The sequence below is a fragment of the Propithecus coquereli genome, unplaced genomic scaffold, assembly GCF_000956105.1.
Source record: "Propithecus coquereli isolate 6110/MARCELLA unplaced genomic scaffold, Pcoq_1.0 Scaffold307, whole genome shotgun sequence".
Classification (NCBI taxonomy): domain Eukaryota; kingdom Metazoa; phylum Chordata; class Mammalia; order Primates; family Indriidae; genus Propithecus; species Propithecus coquereli.
In genome coordinates this window covers 2,553,978-2,575,487 of record NW_012148697.1, presented here as the reverse complement: position 1 = coordinate 2,575,487, position 21,510 = coordinate 2,553,978, and the positions used below count along the sequence as shown (strand labels likewise).

The following is a 21,510-nucleotide window of genomic DNA, read 5'->3' as shown; positions in this document are numbered from 1 at the left end:
CTGAGCATAAGAATGAGCTTCCCTTCCCAGCCCTAATTCTTTCAGTGATTTCATTAGGGCCACCTGCTCTATACCCAGGGACACAACAGAGAAAATGAATGCTGCAGGCCAGGAAGCTGCACCAAGAATTCACCTCTGTACTTGTGAGGGCAGGAAGGCCTATCAACAGGGCGCCACCCATGAGATCCCTCATTTAATCCCTAGCTCGTTTAACTTGATTTCTTAACTCATGCTTAGAATCTCAACAAATTCCTCTGCAAGTGTAAGCAGCCACGAGCCTCTCTAAGAACTGCCTGGTGACCAAGTGGCCCTGCTGTGCTTCAGTGTCAGCGTTTATACACGCACCTTTGCTGCCCTTCCACGAACGATGTCTCTTATATACGGCATTATCACCATTCTTTGCAGACAGTGTTTGGAATCCCACTGAAGATTTTATAAAAATATTTGAATATATGATACTATATTCAAAGTACTGAATAAAAATGGAAGAGGCCAATTAAATCTGTGACGCCTAACTTAGTTCACCTCCCGATTTTAAAGGGATTGTTTCCCAGCCACGGAACTATTGCAGCTATTGTAATGTACATATATTTTCTGTCAACATAGTTTAAATCAAACAATTTTAAAAGTAGGTAGCAAAGGGACATTCTTTTTTTTTTTTTTTTTTAAGACAGAGTCTCACTCTGTCACCCGGGCTAGAGTACAGTGGTGTCATCATAGCTCACAGCAACCTCAAAATCCTGGGCTCAAGCGATCCTCCTGCCTCAGCGTCCTGAGTAGCTGGGACTACAGGCACACGCCCCTACACCCAGCTAATTTTTTATTTTTTGTAGAGATGAGGTCTCGCTCTTGCTCAGGCTGGTCTCAAACTCCTGGCTTCAAGCACTTTTCCTGCCTCGGCCTCCCAGAGTGCTAGGATTACAGGCCTGAGCCACCATACCCAGCCAAAGAAAGGCACACTCCTAATTCTTAAACAAAACAAGTTTTAAAAATGAAATTCCTCCACGCTCATGCCTTTTACTGTTTTTCCCTGGCAATACAGACGAATCCCCTCCTGATTCCCAGCCAGCCATAATTCTCCCCTCTCAATAGCCCTCGCCTTTCCTTTCTGTTCATTTCTCTTGGCCATTTCAACTTCTCCTCACCATTCAACATGTATAAAAAGTTTGGAAGTCTCAATATACAAATGCACCATCAGATGGAGTCTCCCTCCTCCTTGGCTGTCTGTCCCTCTGCCCCCTCTACTAGTCCTCTACGCTGGTCCTGGCAGTTTGCAAAGCCCCTAACTCCACTCTTTCTGGTAAAGAGGCTCCCTCACTCACTCAGTTCTCAGTAGTTCCTGTTGCTCATGGCTTCTTCCCTGATTTGATGTTGCTTGAACTTCGTGTAACCTCGGACGTGGCAGACCTTTGACCCGAGGAGGCTGAACACATTCCATTTGGACTTACCTATGAACATTAATCCTCCCATTACCACTATCTGTTTAAAAGTACCCTGCTCTTCCAAGAAAAGAAACCCACCACTACAAATTAGAAGGGATGTGGCCACTGATGATGGGGCGGCAGTGGTGGTTAATCCAGTAGGGGATGGCAGGGCCACTTTCTCGGCTCTCCCTTCTCCCTTTGGTCCCTGGGAGGAGAAGGAGAGGAGGAAGAGAGAGAGAGGGGAGGGGGTGAAGACAAAAGGGGAAGAGCAAGGATGAGAGGGAAGGAGGTGGAGACAGACACAGGGCAGGGAGAAGGAGAGAGGTAGCTCTCAGTTTGCTGAGAGGTAAAAGACTCCTTTTCCTAGGGTCCCCAAACGTCAGGGTTGGCTCTTTCGGGCCTTCCTTTCTCTATTTCCCTGTGGGTCACCTCCCTTCTGTATATCCTCTGCTACCACTTCCACACAATCAGAAGGAATAAACACTCTCTAGTTCCTTTATCTCTCCCTTTCCCACCATTAATATCATATATAAATTCAAGACTGAGCTTTACATTCCCAAAGTTCTAGGGCTATAAATGCTGACAAAGACTTTTCTTAATCTGATAAAATGGGGGCAAGAATCCTAACATGAACCACAGAGTGCTGCGGGCTTAGCCAATTAAAATAAAAGAGTGAAGTTCTGTGAAGGACGATCTCTGCAGTACTCCTGATTATCTGCGTTGTGGTTTCTCCTTCCCACAAAAGCGTGAGTTGTACGTAACACTCCTCTCCTGGCTCCCCTGCAGCCACACTCCCAGAGTTCTCTTGCCCACTGTGCTCCCGCTCCAACCTGGAGGTGGAGGGGTGAGCCTCACCCATCAGCCTAATGAGGGATCATGACCCATGGCACCCTGCATGCTCTCCTTCAACTCTTGGGATTCACTCTTAACTTCCAAATAGCCCCACATCTAAATACCAACAATTCTCATCTCTTTGTTTTTCATAATATCAACAACCTGAGGAACCACACATCAGTACATTGCTTTCTTTTTTTCAAATGGTGCAGAACAATGTAACCAGCTAAAAAATTCAACATATGGCACAATTTGGGAGGACAAGGGAGTATTGATAAAAATACTATCAAAAAATTTAAGCAGAAGCAATTCAAGTCTTCAGGATGATAAAAACATGCACTCACATTCAGTGAGCATGGGAACCACTTGCATGGCCGACTCATGACACGGCCAGCCTGCGGCTCAGGTACTACTGCCAGTGCCTGGGAGTGAGGAGCTTACTTCCTCTGACTGGCACTGTTGCCTAACTAAACAGATCTATAAAAACAACATAAAGCTCTTACCTGAAATGACTATGCCCTTATTTTGCCCAGAGGTTCAAATGACCATTCTGTCAATTACTTACCAACAAAACTCCTTAATGTAAAATGTACACAAAGGTGGCAGAATACAATCTCTTATTCAGCAGAGCAGATGTTTACCTTTGTTAGGGCCAGGTCCTTGTCCAGGGTTCAGAGGGGGGATGCGACCTTGTGCTCCCTGTTGCCCTAGGCCTGGTATCAGAGGTGGGGGGCCTGTGCTCTGTCCTTCCTGAAAAGATGTTTTTAAAGCAGTGGTGTGAAATCACAGGCTTGTGCTTCATGAATAGCAATATGAATTATAATGCGATAAGATAAAAATACTGGGTTGCCCCAAAGTCTCCAGAAGTAAATATTTAGCTAGCGATAGTAGAGCAAAATTGTCCTTAAATCAGGGGAAAGGAGATACTTCTCTTGCTAATTATCAATTTTAAAAATGCACTTGGAATGTTAAACCTGCTGACAGGTTTTATTTAAAGCTAGCTCTTTACTTGTAATACAAAGTAAGAATTTTGCATTACAATGGAAATCAACGGAAAGTCAGAAATCTTAACACAGTAACAACACCACTGCGCACAGAGGAGGAACTTCTGGCAAAGTAAAGGCCTGCAGTCTGCCAGGACAGGCAAACTGCCAGCGACAGAGAGTGAGCGACTCATCTCTAAGCCTAGCGCTGGGCTTGAGAAGGGGGAGCAGGTAGGGTGAGAAAGCGGCTCCTGCTGAGCAAGAGCTTCACGCTGGGCTCCCTTTCACACCCTCAACCCCAGTTGGATGCACTAGGTTCCCGCAGCTTCCTTCTGATACAGACCTGCTGCTCTGGTCCTCTTAATCTCATTGCTTAGGGGCCCCAGAGCTCAACCCCAGCTTGTCCCTAACCCTAAAGTTCTGTATTTTTATCTAGCCATGTCTAAATTCTGATGTTCCACACTGTCCAGTGACCTTGGATCAGGTCTCTTGACAAACAAGTAAATAAATGAATATATATCTAGTCATTCCTTCATATAAAAAGTGCGTTTAGTGACTGGACCTACTATGAGAACAGCACAAGTCCAAAAACATCAACAGCAAAACTGCTTTCACATCCCAAACCAGCCACGTAAAGGAACACCCCTGATAGGAAGTATGGACCAGTAGGTAAAAATGGCCACTACTAACCCAATGCCAGTGACTTCTAGACTGCTTTGTGGCCTGTCCCTTTTACTCTGGGACAGCTCTTACAACACCTAAAAGCAGTTCCACTAAATTAAACCAATTAAAACAACTGGTTTAAATAATTAGCCTGGTTGAAGTGAAGAAAGTTAGATTTCAGCACATAAGAAATATAAGCAAAGGTTTTTCATCAGGCAACTGTTGAGATTAGAAATGCCCTCTACAATATCAAACCTTCAGATTCATTCTACCAATATTTCCATAGGTCAATTAAAATTTTAGATTCATTATGTTTTTCATGTTAAAATATTTTACTACATGGTAAAATAAAAACTCTCATTGACTTTTCTCAAACTCAAGCTCGTCCTTGGAATCTGACATGTTTATAATTTCAGTTACAAGATGGTAGCTATAGTTCATTATTTTTTTACCTCTCAAAATGAAAACTGTTAATTCACTACCACACATGCACACACAAATGCAAAATGAATAAAATATATAATACTTCAAGATTTAGGGCAATTTAAGATGGCAATCCTAGATTTTATTCAACTCATCCTAAATTCTGAAAAGTGCCTAGTAAAAATCTGGAAATAAATGCTATCAGATTCTTCATTGCTATGACATTTTTAAGTTCTGGAAGATCTACCCAAGAATATCACATAATTTACTTATTTGGCTGCTTATTTTAGGTCCATAAACAAAATGGTTATCTTTACATTACAGATTCTTGGTGGGGTTTGGTAAAAAAAAAAAAAAAAATAGACTGTGTTTTCTACACCTAGCCTCTATAGCATCCCCTCTCCCAAGTGACAACCCAGGGAGTCACTGTTAATTCACACATTCATTTTTAGTCCACAACTGACTTCAGGGACAAAATCTAGTTGTTAATACCCGAATAATGCCTCCAGACTAAGAATTTCAGAAAAACATAAAACCACTTAACCAAACAGTGCTAAATCCATTTGTGCTCATGCAGTCTTTTTGTAACTCACTCCCAAGGAATGTGAACTCTCCTCACACCATCTCTCTAACACAAGCTCAGTGAATGAGTAATAACATTTAGCTAACAGAGTCCTCAAAAAAGGGTCAAGGGAATTTCTACAGAAATACTCCATCCTGTAATTACTTTCATATGTCAGCTGAAAATAATTTGAACAGAATTTTAGAATGCTCAGTTCTGGAATCACAGATCTCTAAAAGTATCCATTTAAATAAAAATAGTCAGGTCTATAGTATACTCATGAGTTAAATACCCATATTATTAATATCTTTAAAAGTAGAGCCAGCAGACAAGTTGGAGGTGGGTCGCCGGCTGGCAGGCCCATGGAACACCAGGCTACAAAGAAAAGGGCCTGGGAACAGGGGCATGACAGCCTCAGAGCCACGCACCATGTAACATGCCTTCTCCTCAGAGACACAGCTCTCTTGGAGCCCAGAGACAATTACCAACTATATTCAACTGAGACTTGATCTCTTCTGCAAGAACCTCTATTAAAAAAAAAACCAGGTGAAGAGTAAAGAGTAATATTGAGATCTACTTAACAGGGGTATAACATAACTCACCATCCTTGTTATTTCCTTCTTCAGCCAAAATGCTAGCATCTTAAACCACCATCGCTACTCAAGAAAACACTGACACCCAACTGTGGCTGCTTTTCACAATCCTTAGCAAGTACCACTTTAGTACAGAGTGTATATTCCCAATGTGTTAATGCCTACAAGTTGGAAATAAGTAATACCTGGTTGAAGGGGGCCCGGGGCCCATCACCTAGCAGAGGTGTTTTCTGTTGCTGGAATGGTATCGGTCCTTGAGATGGATGTGGCCCTCTTGCTGGGTTCTGCTGTCCCTGAGGTCCAGGGGGCCCTTGCATGCCACCCTGGGGTGGAGGTCCTAAAGAGCCCTGGGGCGGCCCCTGCTGACCTTGCGAACCTGGAGGCCCTCGCAATTCCTGGGGAGGGCCCAGCATTGATCCTTGAGGTGGAGGCCCCTGCATGCCCCGCATCTCCTGAGGCCCTCGCATTTCCTGAGGACCGTGTCCCAGTAGTCCGCTTGGAGGGTGAGGTCCTCTCATCTCTTGAGGTGGGTGGCCCATCATCATCCCTTGGGGAGCAGGACCCTGATTCTCTCGGGGGCCTGGAGGCCCCTGCATTCCTCTTGGATTCAATCCCATCAGAGGTCCCTGAGACACAGGACCTTGGATCCCTTGAGACCCTGGCCCACCTTGTATCCCATGAGGATGAGGAGGTCCTTGCATTCCTCTGGGACCAGGTGGTCCCTGCATACCTTGAGTACCAGGAGGCCCCTGTGGGCCCAAGTGACCCTGGGGACCAGGTGGACCTTGGGGCCCTATGTGACCCTGTGGACCAGGTGGACCCTGAGGACCCATATGACCTTGAGGACCAGAACTACCCTGTGGTCCAGGTGGCCCTTGAGGTCCCAAAGGGCCATGAGGTCCAGGATGCCTCTGCATTCCTTGGGGCCCATGCATGTCCTGAGGCCGCGGCAACCCCTGTGGTGGGCCTTGGGGTCCTTGTGGTCCCATGAATCCTTGTGGCCCCCCACCTCCCTGATGCAGCGGAGGACCTTGTGGTCCCATTTGTCCCTGGGGTCCAGGGGGCCTAAACTGTCCCTGTGGACCTGGAGGCCCCATTTGAGCCATGTTCATGGGCATCTGTTGAGATGGATGGGGCTGTTGAAAACCTTGAGGAATCTGAGACATTGGCCCTTGTCCTGGAAAGGGCTGGGGTCCGAGGAGAGGGGTGCCAGATGAGGGAGGAGGCTGAATTTGCTCAGCCTGTTTCTGTGCAAGTCTTTCAATTTTGAGTTGCTGGAAGGAAAGAAAAAAGCATGCTGAATAAATAAGCCAGGGCCCTTGGACAATATTACCATCAAGTATTGTGCTAGGAGAGCCTCAAAATAAACATAAAAACTGCTCAATGTCTTAATGCCCCCGTGTAATTTGAGTCTACGTAACACTCAAACACTGTGAGCACTCACAGCTTCATGGCACTGAGGCTCCAGACTCCCTTTAGACTTTTTCTTTTTAGGTGCTGGGACACAGCAGTCAGGAATATTTATATCCATCTTGATCAGGGAAATCCTTATAATTTAACAGTATTTTGTCATTATTGGTAGCTATTGTAGGTGGGAAAAATAAGAACAAACCACCTGCTCTATGAACTGACAGAAAAACAAAAATTCTTTTATCTGTGGATAAATAAGTGAATTCAAATTAAAATTATGTTGGCTTTACCTTTTCTATTAAGAAGTATATTTAACTTTGGTGTACTCACTGCTCCACTGATCTGGTTTTAAAAGTCTTAAGAAACAGGACTCTAAGAAACTAGTCTCCTAACGCAGCAACAAGAAATGGAGGTGCCCGTCAGCCCCATCTGGGGCTGAGTCCCTTCCCTTTTCCTTAAGAGCACACCAATAAAAATGTTACCACTACTTTCTCAGATCATCTTGAATTCCCCTACAGAGCTTCATATACCTCCAGAAGTTGTGGATTAGTATACTGTAACGTGGCCATTTCTTGCTCAATTTCTGCTTGTGTTTTTTTCTTCTCTTCCAATTTAATGTCTTCTTTTCTGTCATTGAGCACCTCATTTGGAGCAGGAATTGGAACTTTATTTTGCATCCAAGCCTCAGGAAAGAAGAAAATGTTAAAATATACCCTAAGGATAAAAATGACAATGACAGAATGACATAGCCATTCCATAATGTCATCTGCTCAATCCAACCTATTGAACTGTATTTATTTCTAATACTAATTCTTAGTGACACGGGAATAGAGTTAGGCAGGCAATTATTAGGCACAAATTGCTAAGGTGATAAAAGCTGAAAGATACTGCATGTTATTAAGAATGCAAAACTTGTCAGCCTCTCCAAAAGGGCACATGCACTTTGTGTTGAAGGGACGATTAAAGCAGAAGAGAGACGAACAATGGAGAAGGGAGTCAGCACACTCTCTGCTCCATGCCTGTGTCTTCTCCTTCCTCTGATAGCTTGGATGACAGTAAGCAGGTGAAGATAAAAGAAGATTCATGACAAATTCAATACAACTGCAAGCAGTAGAGAAGAACTATGTCTCAAAATGCATAAAATATGTATAGAACGCTCCAAAAAAGAGTATATAGTACAGAAATACTTTCAAAAGATAAGATAATCCAAGAGCAACATCAATTAAACCACCCAATCATAATCACTAAGTGCCTAAATGAGGTGGAGTCACTTTTAGTGACCTACCTGCTGGAACTGTGCAGGAATAGGTTTTGCATAAGGAACTTTCTTCTGAGGTACTTTTTTCTGATCCTTTTGCATCACCTCCTCCATTCCCCAGTCTAAACCTGGAATTGTCATTTCAATTTCATTTGATTCATCTTTCCCTGTAAAGAAAAGTAGTTTGCCTTTTAAATTAAAAAAAATTGGCCACTGGATCAATAAATATGTTTTTGGAAAAGATTTTAGATACTATGATGTTTATATCACTTTTATCAACATTTGTGAACATAAATCATTATAGCATTTCAATATAACTTATTAGGAAGATAATAAACATGTCTAGAAAAATGTTATAAAAGAAAAATACGTATCTGTAATTTCTCTTACCCATCTGCTCTTGTTCCATAGCTAATTTTAGCTGTTCGGGTATTCCCATCCCTGGAATTACTGCCAGGCTATTAGGTTCAAGGTCATCTATAAATAGTAACACATCCATTGTTAATGGAGAGTTTATAAAAGCAGTGGCCAATGAAGTTATTAACGCTTTATAAAAATGAATCCTATCACTGGTGATTTATAAATCAATAAGCTATAAGATAAAAATTAGTTTTGTATAGTCTTCCCAACACCTAACACTTCTATAACAGAATATCAGATTTCAAAGGACAAATGTACAAGAGTCTCACCATATTCTACTCCATCTTCAGACATTCCAGGTAAAAGGTTTAGATTATATCGATCTCGCATTTTATCACCTGGTCGGTTTCGAGTCCAGAATTTGCTGTCAAAGTAATGAGGGGAGTAGGGGAGCATGGTTTCAGTGTTTTTCCGGGCACTGGCACTTACTAGAACTAAGCAGCCCCTTGGTAAACACAATAAATTTTTTAATGCCTTTCTCTAAAAATTAAAAATGTGAAAAGGTTTTTTTTAATCAAAAGGTAAAGCAAAATTTCAAATAACCAAAGTCATATTCAATATCCAATCTCTTTACTGCAATATAAGTATTTGTAAAACCACTAATGCTTCTAAGAATAAGTTGGAATACAAATTAAGACATCAATCAATAAATAAAAATAAATATACATAATATTTATTTCCTCCTGCTTTAGGAGTACAGTAATTCTTTGCTCTTTTCAATACAAAGCTTACCTAGTGTGGTCATTTGAGCCTGAGCAGAGAATATGTCCAAGAGGATGCCAAGCCAGACTCCAGATCATTCCTTCATGAGCCATCTCCATCCCACCCACTTCCTTCTCTACCCTGCAACAGCACCAAAGAAAGAAGTCTTTCTCACAAAAGTTACTAAAAAAAAGAAGGCATTTTCTTTTAGCCTTAAAACAAAGCCACCAAAGCCTGTTCCTTTGAATCTGGTCAGTTACACACGTTTCAGAGGAGTATTGGTTTGTCATCAGAAATTTATTCTTTTATCCAAAGAGTACTTCAGAGGCAAAGATGCTTCAAGCATTATTTTAGCAATAAGAAACCAGGAAATCTATTTTATTCTCCCTTAATGACTTCTGCATCCACAAATAGAAATGAATTTTCTATTCCAAGCTAGATTTACAGAATTGAAAACTGGAGGCAGTCTCTGACACAGAACATATGAACAATAAAAAAAAAAATCACAAACTTCATCATGCTTACACACATTCAGGTACTCTCTTCATAAAAATACACTACTTCGTTACATAATAAATCTTACATACCCAACATGCCAGAATAACAAAGAACCATCAGACCCTCCACTGGCAAAAAGCCCTTCATGAACAGGATGCCAGGCTACAGCTGTAAGACAAAAACATGGGAAAAAGCAAAACCATTGGGATCTGAGAATGCTACAGGCAACAGTCATCAGGGCAGGGAACACATCACCGCTGCTGACCTGTGGCTTCTTTCTTATGACCTCGGAAGACTTGAAGCTCCTCTTTCAGGTTTCGGATGTCAAAAAGTTTACAGAGGTGGTCACGTGATGCTGTGAGTAGCCAATTGCCATTGAGATTTAATTTCACCTCCATTACTGTGTTTTTATGGGCATGACTAGAAACAAAGTACCAAGAAAGTAATCTTTCAGAATTCAAAACAAGTACAAATCAATATAATGGCCATTTTTGTTGGAAAGGACATGGATCAAGATGGCAAGAGGTTTGGCCTAGAAATAATGAAGCATGGAACATGATGGGACCATAGCTAAAAGTATACTTGAAAGAAATAGGTCAATGACAGAAATAAATGTCTACTACCTAAGCGTAGCCCTCATGAACCAGTAAAATAGCAGAACTTAAACTGGACAGAAAAGTTTATCTCCGAGCAGGTGAACAACTTGAACGCATAAAGTAATATTCAATAAAGCTCATTAAATTTTAAAAATTCAATGAAATTCCTCTCATTAAGACAAAGCATAAAAATAAGCACCGCGTAGGTTGGGAGTCGATTTGAACTACGGACGATGCAAGAACCCGAAGCCTGCACATCTCCGAGGGACACGACTGACAAGCTATTCTGCATTGCTCGGGCCGTTGGAGTTGGGCCACAAGGCATCCTTGCTCCAACCAATTTGCTCCAAATACGGTTCGCTTCCCAGTCAAAAGTACCAGGATACAGCTGCTAGGTCAAAAAAAAATTAACATATTCACATAACCGTGAATGTTTACAAATAATTCAAAGAGAAAACTATATTACGTAGCTGTATCCTAAGTAAGCGTGTCAGATAAAAAATGAGAACTGGTTCAAAAATGGAGGGAAAACCTCTTTAACAAATAGATGTAGTGAGATGGAGAAGGCTGGGCTGTCTCTAACAATAAGGGGCACATGTGTGAGCTGCACACAGTGCCAAAAGGTCTTCTGATGAGGAGAGACAGTGAACTAGAACAGTAATAACCACCTCTTCCTCCTCCTCCTCCCCACCCCCTGTGATAACCCCTTGTCTATGTGGCAGAACAAAAATCAAGCCTTATTTCATTAGGAATTTAGAAACAAATCATATTTAATTAACAAGTCTATAGATCCAAGTCCATCTGTGGTCTAAACTATTTTTTCAGGGTAAGAAAAGGGAAAGCTAAAAGTTAAAGAACAGAGATGGCTTTGCTCCCCTTTGTTTAGGGACCAAGGTGGGGATTCCTATCACTTACAGTGTTGCAAGACTCTGCCCAGTCTTGGGATCCCAGAACTTGATTGGCTGTTGACTATCTTTACTTCCTGAAACAACTAACCCTTTGGTTGGATGCCAGTCTACACATTTCACATCAGCACCATGCCCTGTCGGAAACAAGTCGGGATAAAAATCTCATCAGTTGTATGCATTTAAAGCAATTTAAACCAAAGTAGAGACACCCATTAGATGTTTTGATCTCAGTGTTCAGTCAAGTTAAATTTTTTAAAAAAGACTCTCTGGCCTCTGTGTCTAAGTCTTTGGGGTACAGAACCCTCTCCTCCTATGCCAGGATGCACAGGACCCAGTCCTTTTCTCCTGGAACTAAGCGCATCTTCTTGCCTACTTGCTGATAGGTCAGTCAAGGCTTTTTGGAAGCTGTACCTAGCAAGCGCCTCTAATAAAGCTTTTTAAACTTTTCATGCTATTCCCAATTATCCTAATTAGGCACAATCCCTGTCATTCACTTTGGTTTTCCCACTTTGTGGTAGTTCTTATAGATCAAAAGTCCTAAATTCAGGTTTAAACACCACCACCTTCTAGATATGAAGATAGGTAAAGTATTCCAGCTTTCCACTCCTGTTTACTGAAAAGCAGGAGAAAAACAATACCTGCTTGATTCACACGTTGTGATAATCAGATGAGATCATAATAAAAGCTACCCTATTGAGTGTTTAGTATATATAAGGAAGTGACTGAGTATTTATAACAATCACCTTTTTAACTCCTCACAAAATCCTGAGTGAAGTATTAGCATTATCTCATTTTACAAGTGAAGAAACAGAAGGACTGGAGGGGTTAAATAACATCCCAGATTCCACAGCTAGCCAACAACAAGAGTGGGGATCTCAACCTGGTCTGCAGCATTCCAGAGATGGTTAGTTCACTCAACCACTATGCTAAGGCATGAGGTCGCTTCGCAAATGTAATACATTAACTACAAAAAAGGACAAATATGAAAATCAGAATTTACAAAACTGAAATAGGTATGATTTTTGAAAAACTGGGTGCTGTACAGAGTCCCCAGAATCAAATATTTCACATAGCAAATGCACTAAGAAACAGGTGAGGAGTGAGGCAGAGCATTTGAAGTAGCTTCGTTCTCTAACCTGGATCAAATCCAGCTTCTGTGAAATTCTGAGGTGGAAAAAAGAAAGGATACAGAAGAACACAGACAAAAGTAGAGAAGGAAGAAATGGTGTAGAAGCCTTGGAAGTGACTTGTATAGTTCAGAAGGGGAGAAATTCGCATCTCAAATGGGTGTGGGCTTAACCCAACACAATACCCCACGCTGGCAAGCACGTAGGGGGATAATAATTCTCCAGAGAACAATTTGGCAGTTATGTACTAAAAGCGTGAAAAGTGTGTCTCCCATAATCCAATAATCTCATGTCCCAGATTGTATCATAAGGAAATAATGGGTATCCAAAAAAATTTGTCTACAAGGATATTTACTGATGCAATTTACTATTTTTAATAAGTGCCTCTGAATAAGACACAAATACATTACAAATTACAGTATAGCATATGTACTCAAAGGAATATGCTGCACCTATTATAAATAATCCTATAAATGATTTAATGACATGATTAAAGTGCCCATGATACTAAGTTTATTTTTTAAAAAATACACCAATCAGGGCTGGGCGCTGTGGCTCACACCTGCAATCCTACCACTCTAGGGGGGCCAAGGTGGGAAGATCACTTGAGGTCAGGAGTTCGAGACCAGACTGAGCAAAAGCAAGACCCTGTCTCTACTAAAAAAAATAAAAAGTAAAAAAAAAAAATAATTAATTTAAAAAATTAAGTAAAATAAAAAATATATCAATCAGTGTGTACCATCACTGTAAAAAGTAAACAAATCAATAGCATGAATGACTGCGTGAGCATATCTAAATACAGAAAAAAAAGCAAGAAGTCAAGACACCAAACTGTTACCAGAAATATTAAGCTGACGGGGGAGGGTACTAAGGTGATCCTTCTTTCTCCATGTTTTTCTATGTTTTTATATTTTCTACAACAAACATATTTTGTAACTGGGATCTGAGGGTGGGAAAGGGGAAGTGAGGTTTTGCTGTTGCTTTGTCTTTTATTAAGAAAATTAACTGACGGCCAGGCTCAGTGGCTCATGTCTGTAACCCTAGCACTCAGGGAGGCCGAGGTGTGAGGACTGCTTGAGGTCAGGAGTTCGAGACCAGCCTGAGCAAGAGCGAGACGCCCCCCTGGCTCTACTGAAAATAGAAAAAATTAGCCTGTCGTGGTGGTGTGCGCCTGTAGTCCCAGCTACTGGGGAGGCTGAGGCGGGAGGACTGCTTAAATCCAGGAGTTTGAGGTTGCAGTGAGCTATAATGACGCCACTGCACTGTAGCCTGGGCAAGAGAGAAAGACCGTGCCTCAAAAAAAAAAAAAGAAAAGAAAAATAACTGAAGATGGAACAAGTGAAATATAATTACATTTCAGTCCCTTTAGCCCCTTGCTTGCCTTAAGAAACTTTAATTAATGATTTGACCCTAAATAGATGTGGCCAAGGAATTTAAAAACTTCAGGCCACTGTCACCTAAAAATAAACTTATGTGTAGCGATGTACGAATTACAACCAATCAAATTTGAGTTTATGGAAAATGCATACGAGTAGCTTTAAATTATAATGCACTATGCAAAAAAGTTCATATTCTTAGGAGCCATCTCTACCCTCAACTTCTTGGGTATACTTTTAATACACAGAGAGAAAGTATTTGTTTAGTTTTAAAATATATTTGCTTACTTTAAAGTATATGAAAAGCAAAAAACTATCAACCCATAAAGAAGGACCAACAAAATATACTTCAGCTGCTTTAATTCTGTTTTCTGAAGTTCTCTAAAATTTATTTAAGTAAAATTCAAGCAGTGAGGAATCCCATGAATTTACCCATATCCATACACATCACGAATATAAATCAAACTGACTGGTACTAATTGCTGGATTTTATTTTATTGGTTATTCTCAATAAAAGTAATGATACTAGCAAACACATATATACAGCACTATTCTAAGCAAAGTATATGAAAATCACAAAGCATAAGCTAAAGAACTTGTCCAGGATCACACTACTGCAGCGTGGCAGAAGAGCGATCTGAATGCAGGGAGCTGGCCCCAGAGCCTCTGCTTTTAAGGACTGGCCTTTTTAGACATGAAACAGTCAGTTTAAGAGTTACCAGAGGGGAAAAACCAAGAACATCTAACTTCCTGTTTGCTTCTATATACATAAAGACTCACTGAAGGATGGTACTAAACAGAGAACTGGGACAGGAAGAGACACTTTTTAGGCTTTACATTATTTTACTTTTGAACCATGTGCATGTATTATCTACTTTAAAAAAATTAAATACAAATAAATAAAAGTTACCTAAGAAAATGTTTAAAAAAAGTATGTGCAGCATCTAACATATGTGGCTTGAAAAGGGACACATACATATACATGCACACTGTGCACACATATATTTGCTCGAAAATGCATTAAATATGTCTGAAAGAATACATAAAAATCTGATAATATTAACTGCCTCCAAGAAGGGAAATTAGGTAGCTGAGGGGACCAGGGTAAGAAGACTTTTCATTGTATATTGTTTGAAACACATGAATGATCTACTGAGAAAAAAAATTCACTAAATTTACTAAGTAACAGATTTCCTCTAGAAAGTGGGTGTGAAATCTTTATAAGCAGCATTCATCATTCTTATAAGTTTTTTAAAAAGTGAAAAAGAAGAAAAATAAATAGATTAAGTGGGCACAGAAGAAAACTGATATGCAACTACTTTCTTCTTTAGGGAGAAAAAGTTACTGAATTTTCACTGATGTGACAAAAACTATTTCAAATGATAAAATTCTACCCTCTCTTGTCAATGTTTATACATTTAGACCCAGAAGAATATGACTAGTAGAAATTTATCCTAAGAAAATAATTTAAGAGGATTTTTAAAAACTTTTATATGTAAAAGATAGTATTTGAAGCCTTGTTCATAATAGTGAAAAACTGGAAACAAATTTTAGAAGTGGAATGATTGAATGAATTTTGCCACAGCCCGAAAGTAGAAGAATCATACAACTTTAAAATGAAAATTTTGGAAACAAAGAAAAAAGCTCGTGAAGTAATGTGCGCTAAAAAGCAAACAAAACACACACACAAACTATACATATGTTGTAAGAATGATTACAAAAAATGTGTGTATGGTTGTGACAGTGTGGATACGGATAAGCAGGAAATGGAAATTATACTGGGATAGTGGAAACAAAGATGAAGTTTTTCTATTCACATTTCCTCAAGTGTGACATTGTAGTTTTAAGAATAATATGGGTTAGATTGTGTGTGTGTGTATGTGTTTGTGTGTGTACTTTTTTAGTATGCTTTATAATATGAAAAAAATACCATTAAATGCAAGTTACTTTGCTAGGTAATGTTTTACCTATCAAATTAGCAAACGTTAAATTTGGTGACACCCAAAGTTCATAAGAGAGTAACAGGCACTCTCATCTGTAATTGGATGGAAAGTAAATGAGCGCAACTTTTGGGGGAGTCCCTGTGATTGTATCTATCACAATCTTAAAGGCACACAGCCTTTGATCCTGTAAATCCTCTGCTAGGAATTTTACCCTGGGATTGCAAAAGCATACCAAGATTTTATACACAAAGATATTTACTGCACCTAGTTTAAATTGCCAAGACCAGGAAACAACCTAAATGTGAATCAATGAGGTGTTATTCAGGAAAATTAAGGGAAATCCATATAATTGAAGATAATCCAGCTGTTAAAACTGAGGAAGAATGAGGGACTTTTGGGGTGTTGGAAATGTTCTCTATCTTGGTTACTGTGTATATATTTGTCAAAATTCATGGAATTGTACATCTTAAAAGGGTGAATGTAACCTTATGTAAATTATACCTCAATAAGCCTTTTAAAAAAATATAGGCAGAAAAAGCAAAGTATAATACGGCTCCATATGTATAAAAGAAAATTTAAGCTAGTAATTGCTTAGGAAGAAACGGTATGGGAATAAGGCAGCATTTATTCTTCTATAGTCCTTGACGTTTCTTAACATGTGTTTTTATTACTGTATTTAATAGCAACTGCTTTTTGTTTACCTCTATTCAAAACTCAAGGGAATAATCGATATCAATTAGTGCCTTCATTTGCCAGTACAGAACTAACCAGCGCTGTGGTCCCAGGAAGATGTGCTCGAGATCCTCAGCAGGGGTGCAGCTTGTCACTGATACAGTCAGACACAGCATGGTGGAATTAAGTTTCAAGGATATTATGGATTTTGTGAATTGGCAAGCCATATATAAAAACTTTATCTTACATAAATTACTATTTCATAGAAAAAACACACAACTTGTTAATTTCCAACATTATTCCTAAAGAACACCTCGACACTAAATTTGATCATTCATTTCTGACGATGCAGAATTTCAAGATACAATTATTCAAAGATCTTTGTGATTCTCAAACGTGGAAACTCCAAGAATGTAGTATTTGTAATGCTGAAGCAGTTAATACAGACTTAATGGAAAATTCAGGTGGTAACAGATTTTATAGCCTAGTTGTCATACTAAAAACATACCGCTAATGGCTAAAGTTTTTAAGACTAAAATTTTCTTGCTAACAAACAGAAGACTATTTTTTAAAGTAGCATTTAATTATACTTCTCAGAATCAAGCCCCTAAAAAATGAAGATAAATGTCTGGACAACATCAACCCTGCTCCAGACACTACAAAGCCTATCACAGGCACAAAGTGTGGCCCCACAGGGGACTGATAGAAGTCTAGAGGTGGACTGCGGTGGACACACACAATCCTCAGTTCGATGGCAGAGCTTTTAAGAAACCAGTAACACAGGCTCATGGTGACCAAGTAAAGAGTCCAGAATCACTGGGAAAGGTCAAAGCATCTTATCCTACTTGACTACAACTGGAAACACAGAATATGCTTGAAGATACCAATAGTGAAACTAGGACATGCAATTGCAAAATTCTAAAATTAAGAGATTCCAGTTGTAAATTACTATAAAGAGCAAGACTGTCACAGATCTGTGTGTGGAATTCCCTTTGAACACAAATACTTAAGAATTTAACCTGCAGATGTGGCTACTTAAATTTGTTAAAGTTAAAATTTTAGTTCCTCAGTCATATTAGCAACATTTCAAGTGCTCAATAGTCACATGTGACTAGTGGCTACCATATTGGACAGGATAGATATAGAACATTTCCATCATCACAAAAAGTCCTATTGGACAATTGGCCTTAAAGTTTCCCTTTAAATTTCCATAATCGTATTATTTTTATTCACTATCTCAGTTGCACAATTAACAGCAATAACAAAAATTTATCTTTAAATGACACTAGAGCTAGGGAAGACTGCAAAATTATCCAGCCCTATAATTTTTACAGATGAGAACACTGAGGCCTAAATGGTTTAAGCAGTGGTGGGAGGTGGCCCAGACTTTCTTCCTCCTGATCCAATCCTCTCTTCATCTCACTAAATATCCAAATGAAGTGACAGAATAGTTCCTTTTGTTTGGTTTCAATCCTGAATCAACTTTCACTTTCTCAACTAACTGAGGAGCCTGTATGTGACAACTTCTGCACTCCTTTCCGTATCTCAGAACTATACAAGAAAATAATTTAGGGAAAAAAATCTAAAAATAAATACATAACAATTACTTCTAACTATCTAACAAGTAATCGGATCGATTCTCAAGACAAGGGTCTTGTTAAGAATAAAGAAATATGGCAACCTAATTCCACCAAAATAAATTCTGAATTAACCCATCCATAACAGAGTTATTTTTTAGAGGTTAAGCCTTGATGGCAATGAATTCTGAATCATTTCTTAGCTAGCTAAATCATCTTGCTAAATATTCTCTCAGGATCCTAGCTAAATTAATAGTGACACAATTAGCATCTCTTGGACGCAGGTAACATCGCTTTGTGGATTAACTTGTGTTTAATATGCCAGAAATAATGTTCAACTTATTATTTCGTCATAATTATTTGCAGAAAGCAACCACTATTAATGCACTAAAATTTATACCAAACAGGAAGTAAATGACTTCACTTTTTCCACTTGATCATTCTTTCACACATTCGTGTACTCTTCCACTCATTCATTACTTCAAAATAAGTGTGCATGATACCAACATCTATTGGGCTCCTACTATGGGCACTCAACCTCTGAAATACGTGATCACCAAACAAAATGAGGACTGTTTACATTGGGGGAGTATTTGTAGGATTACATAGTGCTGGAATAATAACTTTTTAAGAAAATTAATACTTAGAATAAAAAAGTTTTTTGGATCAAGATTGAAATTAAGCTAAAAAAAGAAACTAATGCAGTTTTAGAGACCTTTCTCCACAAAATAAAAACAGAAAAATCCCTCCCCCCCTTTAAGAATATGCTACATAACCACGCTTGAAATAGCAAGGTGCAAAATGCAAACAAGATAATTTTCCTAAGTAATGAAAAAAATGCTCAATGTGTTAAAAATAGAAGAGATTCTAGAAAAGCAACGCAGAGACTCCTTAATAAACCCTAAAATTCTGAGAATAACATGATAAATGTTTTAAGCTTTAGATATTTGGTGAAAAGATAGTCTAGACTTACTTTTGTGGATAGTGGAGCATTTTCTGTTCATAATTTCCTATCCCAGAACCGTAAGGTGTAGTGCAGTGAAGGTTAGAAACCAGTAAGGGAAGAAGGTGTTTTTGTTTTGTTTTGTTTTTGTGAAATTGGATGTAAACTTTGTGCTCCTGGGCATTTTTCTCAGGACTTCACCCCTCCTCCACCTCACCTGAAGACAGCCTCATAGGATCCTAAGGAACCTGTCATCCCACACAGGTATATAGCTCTGCCTTAAGACAGTGCATAGGATCCCAAGGCTTGGTGAACAGTCTGAAAACCAATATACAATGAGTTTTATTAGAAGGTCAGAAATAGTATCCATTTTCCCATTTTATTATTCCTGGATCAGGCCATTTTGTGAACAAATCTTACGAAAAATTTCTTTTATACATAACTTCCACAAGGCACCAAGGTTTTCTAATACAGGAAGAAAAAAGGCAAACAAAGAATTCAAGTACCATCTTGTACAATATTAACAGTAGAACTGTTACTCAAGAAAATGTGTTAAACATTAACAACAAACTCAGGCTACTTCTAGCCACAATAACATAAAATGTAAACAGATCAGTTTAAGACAAAGGGTATGAGAAGCCATGGTCCACAGCCAGATACTTCATTAGATCAGAGGACTTAAGAATTTAAAAAATTAAAGAAGCATAAGTAACTTGTGCGCTAGTCAATGAATATACGGTTTATTAGCATTTTACCCTCCTTTTATGCAAAATTATTTTCACCATGATCCAACAGTCAACATCAACTGAGAATGATTACTATTAGCATCTTTGTTATCCAAATCTAGAAAGTTACATTAACAAAAAACTATCGAATTAAATGGAAAGTTAATTCTGGGAAGGGTACACCTCTAGGCAGTGTTTTTACAATGTTATGTTCCAAGCAATGGCACAGAATTGCGGGTGAAGGGGTTCCGTGGTCAAATAGATTGAGCAATGCTGAATTTTAAAATGGACAAGTTTCTTTCCATGCTTGAAAGCCTTCAGTCCTTGTAATATATACATATTACAAATCTGTGGGGGGATTTGATTATGAGTCTTCTTTTCTCAGAACACTTCCAAGTCCATCAGAAGACAGATTATGGGAAACTTGAAACACTAGCTAATTCTGTTGTCTGGCAATGATGAACCTCAACTCAGGAGGATGGATTCCTCTGGGGAAGGAGGAGAAGACTTTGGAAGGGCACCAAAAGGGCCTCCTAACCATACCTGTGATGTGTACTTCTTTATTAAAAATTCACAACTAAGTACGGCAAAATGTAAGGATTTAACTAGGACTGAGTGGCAGCACAGAAGTGGTTTTCAAGTTGTAGTATTTTGAAATGTACGGTGTCAGAAGAGTGACCGATACACAAACATAACACTGCAAATTCAAATGGGATAAGGAGTAAGGAGATAGGTGCACCACAAATTTGCCAATCCCTACTTAAGTCACACATTTAATTTGCATATGCAGGTAAAATGGTTTCTACTGATTTGTACCAACAAGGTATTCACATGGAAGAAATTGAAATTAAGCATACAACTCATAAGATTAATGCCATGTAACTAATTATTTCTGGCATCAAAGTGCACAAATCTTATGAATGTATGATGAAATATATAACTTTTTAGTCAAATAAAAACACAGGCATAAGTTTTGCAGAAACTTATACATCAGACTGCTGTTAAACTTTTATACAGTAAAAGTGGGGGAAGGGTGTAAGCAGGGAAGAGCACAATTGCCATTTGAGTCAAGTTTAAAGACTATATTTAGAAAAACCTTGAGGATTATGAAATGGAAGAAATCAGGTGATTGATACAATTGCACGATCTACAATATTTTTCCAAAACATTGCCTGAGGGTGTATAGAATGTGTGTCAATTCTCTATATTCTTCAGTAATAACCAGAAAGAAGCAATTTTGCAGTGTGTTGCTTTGTGCCAACTGGCAAATTCCCCTTTGTGGGCTTTTCTAAAATTTAAGTCTTTTTTTTTTTTTTTAAAGGTTCTTTTGGAAGGTATGCATTAAAGATGCTTACAGGAATGCAACCACCAAATATTCTTCAACCTTACTGCTGTTGTATTCTTCCAATTCTTTGATGTTAACATCAGTATTATAAAGCACTTCAGCCATTTGTCTGAGATGGGAGATACTGGTGTCCCAAAAACATGCAGAAAGCAGCAGGAAAATCCTTCATAAGAAAGGGTGCACTGGTGTGTGTGCGCATGTTTGTGAGCATATAATTCAACAGTCAAATGTTCTCTAGTAACATTTCTGCAAACATTTATAATTCAATAACAATATACAGAGTAGTCAAGAAAAGAAGTATATAGTCATCACTTCAAAAACCAGAAAAATGTAAAAAAAAAAAACATTTATCAGATTGATGGGAGTCTGGCAATACCAAGACTACCAGAAATAATACCTATGCTTCATTAATAACAGAGTTATCAGTGCTAGCAGATAACCCGGTCCAAGAATGAAAAGAAGCCATGACTGAAACACTAGCTTATTATGTTGTCTGTCAATTCAGGAGACTGGACACCTCTGAGGAAG

At 39.0% G+C, this 21,510-nt stretch overlaps 1 protein-coding gene across 2 annotated transcripts in view; it reads right to left on the bottom strand.

Moving 5' to 3' along the window:
- The window catches only part of WDR33 (WD repeat domain 33), a 102,084-nt gene that overhangs the window by 8,697 nt on the left and 71,877 nt on the right, over nucleotides 1–21,510 (bottom strand). For both annotated transcript variants that reach the window (XM_012649949.1, XM_012649950.1), the window contains exons 7-16: nucleotides 11,282–11,408; nucleotides 10,036–10,190; nucleotides 9,860–9,938; nucleotides 9,303–9,413; nucleotides 8,840–8,934; nucleotides 8,541–8,627; nucleotides 8,178–8,317; nucleotides 7,423–7,575; nucleotides 5,668–6,756; nucleotides 2,900–3,008 (exon numbers count right to left, since the gene is read on the bottom strand). In XM_012649949.1, coding sequence (XP_012505403.1) covers nucleotides 2,900–3,008; nucleotides 5,668–6,756; nucleotides 7,423–7,575; nucleotides 8,178–8,317; nucleotides 8,541–8,627; nucleotides 8,840–8,934; nucleotides 9,303–9,413; nucleotides 9,860–9,938; nucleotides 10,036–10,190; nucleotides 11,282–11,408 — 2,145 coding nt within the window. The remainder of the gene's footprint in view (nucleotides 1–2,899; nucleotides 3,009–5,667; nucleotides 6,757–7,422; nucleotides 7,576–8,177; nucleotides 8,318–8,540; nucleotides 8,628–8,839; nucleotides 8,935–9,302; nucleotides 9,414–9,859; nucleotides 9,939–10,035; nucleotides 10,191–11,281; nucleotides 11,409–21,510) is intronic.